Below are 10319 nucleotides of genomic sequence, written 5' to 3'. Positions count from 1 at the left end.
GAGTCGGTGGGTAGTGGGAGTCACGGAGGATGTGGTGGAGGGGGCAGCGTTCGTGGAGAGGGTGGTTTCGGGGAGCGATGGGGTGGGTAAGGCCGTGGTCGTCCGGAAAGAAGTCCCTGTGGGGGCACCTGTCGTGTGGGCGGTGTTGGGGACAGGGGGCATGGACGTGGATTGCGTAGTGAGTGTTGTGTGTGGCCTGCTTGGAGTGGCTTGTCCTTGTGTGGTCCTGTAGGCCGTGTGTGTCGAGTGGTGTGTGAGGGTCGTTTGTTTGCTGTTGGAGCTGCTCGTGCTCTCCTGGGACGGCGTTGCTTCTGTGTGCTGTGTCTGTGCAGTCTCATGATTGGTTGGCGTCCTCGTGTGAGTTGTGGCTGCTGTGGAAACATCATTTGTCGGTCAGTCCTGTTGATTCTGAGCACACATTGGCACTCCACGCTTCCTGTCCCCCGTGTCTGCCTATGGCCCTACTCTCCCGGGCTTCTCACATCCCCGATGGTGATGTCCAGGAGTTTTCTGTGTGTGTCTGTTCATGCATTCTAAATGGTTTTTTTTCGCTGTTTTTGTTACTCATTTGCAGTGTAGGTGTGATGTGCTCATTGTGGTCCCTTCCCAAAGCCGTTAGTGGTACCTGTGCCTTTCCGTACTCTCAGGTTGTTTCTTTAGGTTGGGTTGGGCGTGTTCCCCTTAACGTCCCCTTTTGATCTTGGGACGTGTGTTTCTCTCAATGCTCTGGGAAGACTGGGGTTGTGTTGTCTTGTCTGAGGGTGTGGGGAGTGTGCTCTAGGTGCACTGTGAGCTGTGATATGGCCTTGGGTCTGTGGTCACTTGGGGTGGGGTGGTTGTGGTGGGTCGGGGCTCTGGCGCTATGGCCGTGGGGAAGTTGGGTGGTGTGTCGGTGGTGCTGTGAGCTTGGGGTTGTCGCTTGGCGGCGCGCTGCACCTTTTGGCCCATTGTGGCCCACGCAGCACCGTGCCGACCCCTACAGCTTCGGTGTGTTGCCGGCATATGTGCTTCTGCCCCTTTTTGGGGACAGGCATGTGGATGTGCTTACTTGGTGGGGGTAGTGTAGAGGTCTCTGAAGTTTCTGGGGTCCGTGGGAAAGCTGTGCTCTGCTCTGTGGACTGAGCTGTCGATCGCGTCACTGAGCTGAGCGTGGATGCTGTGGACTTCGTTGTGGCCCCTGTCACCGAGGGTCCTGTGGCCGTGGACTTGAGAGTGGCCGTTGGGGCTGGTGCCGACGTGGGCCATATGGTGACGGCAGGGATGGTTCGAGGAGACTCTGCAGGGAGCAGTGCTCAGAACGTTCCTCTGGAGTCCGTGTACTTTCCCACTGGACTTGGGCTCCCTGCCCCGCCCCCCCACCGCTGTATGCTGTGGGAGGCTTGTGGCTGCCCCCGCTGACACCCCTGGCCACCCTGGCTCAAGTGGCCTTGCTGCTGTTTTCCAGGACTCTGTGCTCACGGGGCCACTGCCTCTCTGTCCACCCGCCCTTGGTAACAGAATGGGTGACTTGTTCCCCTGTGGTTTCCGAGCTGCTGGAAGGGGTTCTGCTGGGTGGGATGGGGTGGGCTCCCAGGGATTCTCTAGGTGACCTGTCCTACGTGTTTTTTCTCACTGGTATCAGTCCGCAAAGAACGGTTCCATTCTGTGACAAATTATCCTCAGAAAAAGACTTTCACGGAAACCAAGCCCTGGTTCGAAGCACAGGGGCTGTGTGTGTGCGAATGAGCTCCATGGTACGTTCTCTCTGTGGGGAGGTGTGGGGCCCCGTCCCCCAGCCCTCACCTAAGCCCCTGTCAAACGTGTTGTTCCCCCTGGCTGTCTGGGGCTGGGGACTATCGCGGGCCCCTCCCCTCTGACTTCTGGGGGCAGTACCTGCCGCTCCCTCCGTGCAGAGCGGCCCCAGGGGCGGCCCAGGCTCAGTCCCTGCCCCGTCCCACACCCGTCGTCTGGGGCTGCAGGGACGGCAGTGTCGGTGGCCAGGACCCTGGGCACCACAGTGCCCGAGAGACGCAGCCTGGGCTGGCCGGGGGCTGTCCCGCCGAGCCAGGGCAGAGCTGGCGTAGGCCTGCTTCACCTTGGCACCTAGTGTGTGCAATCACCTGTGCTGGGCCTCGGCGTGGTGGGCGGCGGCACTGCAAGGAGAGGGGCAGTCAGGAGCGCTGCCCCCTCACCCAGCTGAGGACCCTGGGGGATGGAGCCGCCACAAGGGGGCCTGGGCCCCTGTTCCTGGTCTCCATCCCCATCTTTTCCCTGTCCCATCCCCTCCCCCCCGCCCCATCAGGCAGCGACCCAGGTGACCTGGTGCTGAGTCCCCAGCAGGTTGTGTGCCCACACACCCCAGCCGGCTGGTGCGGGGGGTGGGGTGTTTTGCCCTGTGGCTAGCGACTGGGGCGGAGAGTGGAGGCTGTTGCCTTTCCTGTTTCTGCTGCCCTGGCCCAGGTTGCCGGGGTTTCCAGCAGGCTCCGCACCCCAGGGCACAGCCCTGCGGAGGGGGCTGCCAGGAAGGAGGCTGGAAGTGTGTGTGGGCTGGCAGCTCCCGCTGGAGGCTGGTGGGTGTGGGGGCTGGGTGGCCCATGGAGCTTACTGCAAGGAACGCAGGTCCCCGTGCTGTGGTCGAAATACTCGTGCTGGGAACAGTTGTAGCAGCCTGGAAAGGAGGGGTCCAGAAGGTGATGGGGACGCCCCTGTTGCCCGGGCCTGGTTCCTCCCCTCTCTGTCCACCCCAGCCCCCGCCTGTGCCGGAAGCCTGGACGCAGGGGCTCCCTGCTTGGCCCGTACCTTCAGTGTTGGTGTCTGGGAGGCTCTGTGGGTACTCGGGGCAGAGGCATGGCTGGTAGTGCCACGTGCAGTTGGTCTCCTGGTCGTACTGGTACCCGTTGTACCCCGGAGCGTGCGTGTTGTAGAAGTCACAGTAGACGGCTGGGAGAAGGGGCTCCTGTCAGGCCCTTGGTGCGCGGGTCAGGGGGTCTGAACCCGCACCCGTGCCTGCCCCAGAGTGTGTGGTCCTATGGACAGGGGCGGGGGGCACTCACGGCAGAAGTCTGGGGTCCTCCAGTCCACACACACGCCTTTGTCCAGGCAGGCCTTGGCGTAGGCAGCCACCGCATCACACAGGCACTCACAGTCGCCGCTGGTGTCGCAGCCACACGCGTCTCGCACACAGGCTTCGTAGTAGGGCAGATGGTACACCTGCGAGAGCCGGCTGTCAGTGCCACCTGTGCTGGGCGCCGGGGAACTGGGGAACCGTGGAGCCGGGACATGGCGAGTCGGGGAACCAGGGAGCCGGGAGCAGGGCAGCCGGGAGCGGGGGACGGAGACGGGCACACCTGGCTGTGGCAGGCGGCGAAGGTAGGGCTGTTGATGATGCCGCACTTGCGCGTGGCCCAGCTGTGGCGGAAGGCGTTGAGGCTGCAGGGGTCCAGCGCGAGGCCGGCGTCCCCGCACAGCGGGCTGTCCTTCCACGAATTCACAAATTCCAGTTCACTGGATGCCACGTAGTTGCTGCGCGTCTCAAAGTCGTCTTTCATGTTCCCGTTGTAGTTGCCGCACAGGCCGCACAGGGCACCCTGTGGGGGGGGCTGGTGTCAGGCCAGGCGCTGCCCCTGCCCGTGAGCGGACCTGGGCCCCGGGGCGGCGCCAGTACCTGGCTGCCACGCGTGATGCTGATGGACACGGTCATGCGCTTGTTCCAGACGAGGGTCAGGTTGTAGCTGCTGCCAACGGCGATGTCCAGCACCAGGTTCAGGGGGCTGGTGCCCACCCGGAGCCGCACATGCGGGTCTTCCCCGTGGACCGTGTAGCTCCTGTCCGCCAGCACGACGGACAGACCCTGTGGGGCGGGGCCGTCACGCGGCTGCCTGGCCCCCAGGCTTTGCGTCCCCTGCCCAAGTTCTGTGAGGCAGGCGGACCCCATCTGTAAGGGAGTGCGTGGGCCGGGCCCGCCCGGGCCGGCTCTCTGCTGGGGGCCTGTCCTCTAGAAACTGGGGTTGACAGAACGTTCCAGAAAATGAAACTGCACCAAGGGCTGAGGGTGAGGCTTCTGGGAGAAGCCCTTCCCTTCGCACAGCTGTCCAGCCCCAGGAGACACTGCTGCGTGCCCTGCGGACGGGTGATCTGGGGGCATCCAGAGGCCGGGACGTGGGACTCTGGGGGCTGGGGTGCCCGGCCCACTCACCCCCAGGAAGATCTTGATGGCCCGGGAGCAGGTGACGCCCGACTTTCCACACACAACATTCTCTGTCAGGACTGTGAAGCTGGGCTGCAAGTGGTTGGCCCCGCAGCCGTCCTGTGGGGACACGGGCGCTGAGGAGGGGCCCACCTGCTGGCCCCTGGGCCCCTGCCCCCATGGCTTGGGCGGGCCTTACCGTGGCCAGGATGTACCCGCAGCTGCCATCGAACAGGAAGCGCTGGCCGTCGAAGGTGACCACGTGGCCCTCCCCGTAGAGCGTGCAGGTGGAGGGGCAGCGGGCACTCTGCCAGCACGTCCACTGGCCCCCGGAGCAGGTGCTGTGGACAGAGGGGGGCTCTCGGTGGCTGCACATGCATTCCCATTGGACCAGGGCCTTGCTGGGGGGGCAGGGGACCCAAGGGACAGGTCCAGGCCACCAGGGGCTCCGGGCAACTGTGGCTTACCATGTCTTACAGTCGGTGTGGAGCTCTGCGCCCCGGGGGTAGGAGACCCCCGCAAACTCGCACGGACATTCCTCGGGGGGTACGCAGTGCCCGGTGGCATTCTCGTAGAGCCCCTTGGCACAGACACAGCCAGACTCACACTTGGTGGGTACCTGCAGGGAGGGGGTCAGTGGCCCTGGGAGGGTGGCTTTGCCGACCGCTGCCCTTGCCCCGGGCCCCTCTGAGACCCTTAGGGCTCCTCCCGGTCCGTTCCTGTGTGCCCCCTGCTCCAGGTCTCACTCTTAGTGGGGCCACGAGGCACGTTCTGGTGCCTCTGTGTCACTCCTGAGCTGTTGTGTCCCCTCTCCAAGTGGCGGGGACTTGGCCCACAGTCCTCAGGGGCCCCCTGACATAAGCACACGCCCCCTTCAGCTCTGGCTGCCAGAGCCCCTTCTGACTCTCTCAGCCCAATTTGGGCACCAGCCACCCTCATCACAGGGTGATGGGGACAGTGGGACAGCGGGCCCTGGCCTCCCTGGGGAGTTTGTGAAAATCTGCTCTCTAGGGAGAGGCCCTGGGAGCGGCCTCCACGACCAACCGGCCATCCCACCCAGCGGGGAGCGCCCTCTGGGAAGCGCCGTGTGCCTCACTCAGCCCAGGCCTTACGCAGGGGGTGCCGGTGGCCAGCCTCTGACATGTGGGGGCACAGGCCACCCCAAATGTTCTCTCCGATGACTCGTCACAGGACTGGAAGGTCTTGGGGGCCGAGCAGGTAGCTGCAGGGAGGGGGGCAGAGCTGTGGTGAGGGGCTTGGAGGGACCACCGCACCGGGCAGTCCAGGCCTCCGGCCTCAGGGCAGCTACATACCCAGGAGCAGTTGTGGGCGCCCAGGGCAGCTCAGCCTGCCGTTGACACAGTAGCTGCAAGAGGGGTGCCGTGTGAGCGTGCCAGCCGCGGGCTGGGGGCTGCAGGTGGGGGGCTGGCCCCCCAGGGAGCCCCACGCTCACCAGATGGCGCCGTTGACCATGGTGGACTGGTCAGCCGGGATGAGCTTGCTGCCATCCAGGAGGCAGGGGCACTGGGCCTTGCGCACGCACTGGGCCTTGTGGTTGAGGTAGGTGCCCTCGGGGCAGGCGCAGCCGTCCATGGGCACGGCGCTCGGGTGGCACTCGGCCGCGTGGTCAGACAGTGATAGGCACGTGCGGCCGCAGGCCCGGATGTCGTCGCCGAATGTCTGGTTGCCCGTGCAGGGGGTGGCTGTGGGGGAACTGGGGGTCAGGCCCTCGGGGTGCTGGGTGGGACTGGGCGGGTGTCTGTAGGGCCCCCGCACCCCTCCCCGCCGCATCCTCCAGCACGCACTGCAGTTCACGGTGTCCCTCCAGCCCCGCAGGAGGGTGCCGTGTGTGGCACACGCGCGGGCGTAGTCACTCAGGGCGGCACACACGTGGGGGAGGGTCTCCTCGTAGTTGCAGGCCTGGTACACGCACCTCTGCGGTGGACATGGCATGGTAGCTGGGTGTCCAGCCCCCCAGCCCCCACTGCCCGCCCCCTGGTGCCCCCACTGGCCTGTGGGCCCTGCCCACCTTGTAGAAGGGCCTGGGGTTCACGGCAGCATGACAGCTCTGGAACACGGTGCCGTCCCTCACCAGCACCGAGCAGTGGGTCTCTGCACACAACTCTGGGGGGACGGGGGAGGCGTGGGTGTCTGGCTTGCTGGCCTGGGCCGCATGCCCACCCGCAGGCCTCCCAGGGCCCAGCACTCACTGTTGAGCTGGCTCATGGAGCAGGGGTCTATCTCACGCTCCAGTGAAGCCGGGCAGTTCCCCGTCCGCCAAGAGTCCACGAAGAGCGGGGCGGTGCCCTCCACGATGCCCGTGCTGGTCATGAAGTCATCCGTCGTGTCCCCATTGAAGGTGCCACAGAGCCCTGCACCGGCCGGGCCGTGAGTGGGGCCAGCCTGCGCTCCTGCCCCACCCTGTACTCCGAAGCCCCTGTCTTCCCATCGCCATGCCCGGGACACAAGGCTGTCACTGGCCCTCCTAGGGCCAGCCTGCGGTCATGAGTGCTGGATGTGAAGGACTTTGTTGGGCTCTTTCTGTGCTGTGGCCGTGCTGGGCAGGGACGGGGAGGGTCTCACCTCTGGTCTGGCCTCTGAACTGGGGCCCGACAGTGACATACGCCTGGAACACGGGCTCCAGCTGCACCACGAGCTCCAGCCCGAAGGTGGTGGTCATCTGGAGGTGGGTGGACGTCTGCCTGAAGACCGTGATGTTGCCTGGGGGGAGAGGGGCTTAGGAAGCAGGCTGCTTTGGGGCCCGGCCCAGTGAGGTCCTAGGTGCTGGGCAGGGGCTGAGGACATACGAGTCTTATACGGAAGCCACTTGATGTTCCCGCTGTTGGTGAGGACCTCGTCCCGAGAAATCACAATTTTGTCCTGGAGAGAGGGTGGCCTGAGTCACGGGGGTGCCGAGAACAGGGGGAGGCTTCCCCTCCTGCCGGCCCGGCGGGACACAGTGGGGAGGGGCCCGCGGCACCGTGCCGGGGTGGCCTTACTTCTCTGGACATGTAGATGACGGCAGCTAGGGCGGTCTCCGAGTGAGAGTATCCAGACTTGTCGTACGAGGCCACGAGGGAGCCCCCATCAGGGAGCTGCGGGCTCTGGGGAGGTGGTGAGGCTTAGTCCAGGGGTCTGGGGGTGCTTCTCGTGACCCCCCCCCGCCCCCCGGGAGCCGCGTGTCCTACCTGGAGGAGGATGTAGGTGCAGGCGCCATGGAAGCGGTACGGCCGGGCGTCGAATGTGGTGACAAAGGAGCCGCCTTCCAGGGAGCAGCGCCGGGGGCAGGGCCGCTCTGTGCACACCCAGTGGCCCAGGGAGCAGCGGCTGCAGGCGGGGACTGGCTTACCCAGACGGCATCCCCAGACGTTGCTGGGCCAAGGCTGCCCCAGGACCCCCCGTGACCCTTCGCTCCCTCCTGCCTTGGCCCTTACCACGTCTGGCAGGCGGCTGTCACCACTTCCCCCGGGGTGTGGGCCACGCCGTGGAGCACGCAGGGACACTGGGCAACCGGCACACAGGTGTGGTTTTTGGAGACGTCATCCAGAACCATGCCTGTAGGACACGGGTTTCCAGGGGCTGGTGGGAGGGCTCGGCGCCCTCCCACCAGCCCCTGCAGTTGCATCTTCACGCCCCTGAGCCACTGCGCCCAGACCCATGCGCTGCCCCTAGTTGGGTCAAGTCCCACGTCTTCCAGGGCCACCAATCTCCCTGCCCTGCCCTCAGGGTCTGTGGGGAGGGGGGCGAGCCCTTCCCTCCCCTGGGGCGAGTCGGGCCTGGCTCTGACGTGTTGGAGTTGGGTCGGGGTCTCCCCTCTGTCTCTAGGTGAGTTCCGAGGGGTCCTGGGGCCGCGGTTGCCCTGACCTTCGGGACAGAAGCAGCCGAAGGTGCAGAAGCTAGAGCAGGTGTGCTGGGGGTTGGAGCAGGTCCTGGCGCAGGCCGCGCCGCACTCCTGGTACACCTGGTTGGCCGGGCACGGGCCCACAGCTGCAGGCACACAGGGGCTCTGAGACAGGGCCGGGAGTGGGGGGGCAGGGACCCTGCCGCCTGCCCCGCCCCCTCCCCAGTCTCCTTCCAGCTTCCAGGCAAGGTTCCCGGCCCTCCCCGCCGCCCTCCCCGGGACTCACAGCAGAGGCCGGGGCGCCGCCAGTGGCTGACGGGCTGGCCGGCCATGCTGCAACGGCGCGAGTACTCAGACAGTGAGGCACAGGCGCAGTCCCACCGGCCCCGCAGCGCGCACTTGGCCACATCCGCCTGGCAGCTCAGCAGGAAAGGCTCTTTGGGCACGCTGCACTCGGGGGCCACCTGGGTCAGCAGCTGGGCACAAGTCTGGGCCTGGCCAGAGGACCATGCGGGGTCACGGGGGTCGGGGCCGCCTCCCACGCCGGCCGGAAACCCTGTCCCACCCTGGGGCCAGCCGCCCGTGCCCCCCTCCCCCCCACCCCCCCCCGGGCTCAAGGGCCCCTGCGGCTGGACGCACGTGCTCTGCCTGTGGGGCCCGGGGCCTGGTGACCGGCGTGTAGGTGCAGATCTCGTTGGGGTCATCCAGCCTCTGGAGGGCAGCATACGTGTGCGGTTCCAGCGGTTTGCCTGGGGAGGGGGGTTGGGTGGGGTCAGCACCGTGGTCCGGGCCGCAGGGGCTCTGGGCCCGGCCCCCACCTACCTTCCTCGCTCAGGAACTCGTCCGTTTGCTCGCCATTGAAGTCCCCACAGAGACCACACAGCTTGCCCATGTGCCGCTTCTCTACCAGCACCTGCGGGCGGGCGGGCAGTGCTGTCAGGGCGCCCCAGGACCCTTGCCCAGCAAGGGGGAGGGCCCAGAGCCACCGACAGAGCCCAGGCCCACTGCCCGACTCGGGACCCCAGCCTCCCCGACCGCCGGTGTCCTCACCAGCAGGTGACTGCCTGGGCCCCACATGACCACCAGCTCCAGCTCGAGCTGCTTGGCCACCAGCTGCACGCTCCGGCCAAACGGTGTGATCTGGAGCCCGGTGCTGGTGTAGGGCAGGCTGACGACCCTGCGGGGGGCACAGTGGTCAGGGGCCACCCCCTTGGCTCCCAGCCGCCCAGCCCAGCCACGTGGCCTACCCCACATCCTTCACAGAGATGACCGCCTTCTGCACGGTGACCACGGAGGCCCCCAGCTCCACAATGATCCGGGAGATGTTCCCGCTGGGCCCACGCCGTAGCTGGACACTGAAGGTGGGTGATGTGTCCTTGCAGGTGGCCGCAAAGACATAGTTGCAGGTTCCCAGGAAGTCATACACGTGGCCGTCGAACGTGGAGAAGTGGCCGGCCCCCCAGGTGGAGCACCAGCCCTTGTCAGCTGTGGAGATAGTGGGCAGAGTCTTGGAGCCCTGTGTCCCCCCCACCCCTGCCGGCTGGTGGGGCAGGTGTGGGAGCCCTCACCCCATGAGCTGGGCCCTTGGGGAGTTCATGCTCATTTCCTAAGTTCCAGGCACTCCGGATTGGGTGAGAAAGAGCCCCTTGCCCTAGGGCGAGCCCCGTTGTAGGCGAGGTCTGCTCCCCACCCTCAGGCCTTACAGGGCCTCAGCCGCCGCCCTGCCTGGGGTCTGTGGGATGCCTGTGCCCCCACCCTCCGGGAAGCCCGGCTGGTTTTCCTTCTGGGCAAGGGGCTGCTGGAGTCGCTGGAGTTGCTGGAGTTGCCTCACGGAAAGCCCCAGCCGGGGCCGCTCTGTGGTAGGGCCGCGGCGCAGGGGCTCTGGGTGACTCTGGAGGTCGGGAGGCTGCCTGTGGCCCTCACCTGTGGGTGGGGAGTCCTGCAGCCTCCGGAGGTCTGGGTGCATAGAGGACGTTTTGTTTAGACCTGTGTGGACAGGGACTGTGGTCAGCGCTGGGACCGCCTGCTTCTGCATAGCCCATGGTGTGCAGCGTGTGGGCCCGGAGCAAAGGGGTGGGGAGGGCAGCGCTGGCCGTGGGGCTGATCCGGCTCTGGCTGCGCTCTTTGCCCTCTCACTGGCTGGGTTCAGCGCCTCAGATGTCACGAGCTGGGCCCATCTGCGAGCCCAGAATGGCAGGGCGTGGGGCCTGAGGGGGAGGGGGTGGCAGTTGCTGGTGTTGGAAGGGTGGAGAGGCCCCTGGGCGGCGGGGGAGAGGGTGGGCCTCTGTGTCCCCATCGGCCGGTCCTCTGGGT

General features: G+C 66.3%; 1 protein-coding gene across 1 annotated transcript in view; it reads right to left on the bottom strand.

Annotated features, from left to right (window-relative positions):
* MUC6 (mucin 6, oligomeric mucus/gel-forming) overlaps positions 1-10041 on the bottom strand; it is a 13152-nt gene extending 3111 nt beyond the window's left edge. The window contains exons 1-27 of the mRNA XM_032879098.1: positions 9930-10041; positions 9254-9491; positions 9057-9183; positions 8829-8919; positions 8646-8755; positions 8293-8500; positions 8030-8152; positions 7600-7720; positions 7354-7492; positions 7165-7269; positions 6973-7045; positions 6749-6886; positions 6376-6537; positions 6195-6289; positions 5971-6100; positions 5619-5868; positions 5479-5531; positions 5278-5387; positions 4633-4784; positions 4365-4506; positions 4175-4285; positions 3644-3829; positions 3327-3566; positions 3033-3189; positions 2779-2919; positions 2585-2647; positions 2100-2132 (exon numbers count right to left, since the gene is read on the bottom strand). Coding sequence (XP_032734989.1) covers positions 2100-2132; positions 2585-2647; positions 2779-2919; positions 3033-3189; positions 3327-3566; positions 3644-3829; positions 4175-4285; positions 4365-4506; positions 4633-4784; positions 5278-5387; positions 5479-5531; positions 5619-5868; positions 5971-6100; positions 6195-6289; positions 6376-6537; positions 6749-6886; positions 6973-7045; positions 7165-7269; positions 7354-7492; positions 7600-7720; positions 8030-8152; positions 8293-8500; positions 8646-8755; positions 8829-8919; positions 9057-9183; positions 9254-9491; positions 9930-10041 — 3610 coding nt within the window. The remainder of the gene's footprint in view (positions 1-2099; positions 2133-2584; positions 2648-2778; positions 2920-3032; positions 3190-3326; positions 3567-3643; positions 3830-4174; positions 4286-4364; positions 4507-4632; positions 4785-5277; positions 5388-5478; positions 5532-5618; positions 5869-5970; positions 6101-6194; positions 6290-6375; positions 6538-6748; positions 6887-6972; positions 7046-7164; positions 7270-7353; positions 7493-7599; positions 7721-8029; positions 8153-8292; positions 8501-8645; positions 8756-8828; positions 8920-9056; positions 9184-9253; positions 9492-9929) is intronic.
* Between the last annotated feature and the right edge of the window lie 278 nt (positions 10042-10319).

This window comes from Lontra canadensis, unplaced genomic scaffold, assembly GCF_010015895.1.
Source record: "Lontra canadensis isolate GAN:19392208 unplaced genomic scaffold, GSC_riverotter_1.0 scaffold66, whole genome shotgun sequence".
Classification (NCBI taxonomy): domain Eukaryota; kingdom Metazoa; phylum Chordata; class Mammalia; order Carnivora; family Mustelidae; genus Lontra; species Lontra canadensis.
This window is presented reverse-complemented; position numbering and strand designations above follow the sequence as displayed.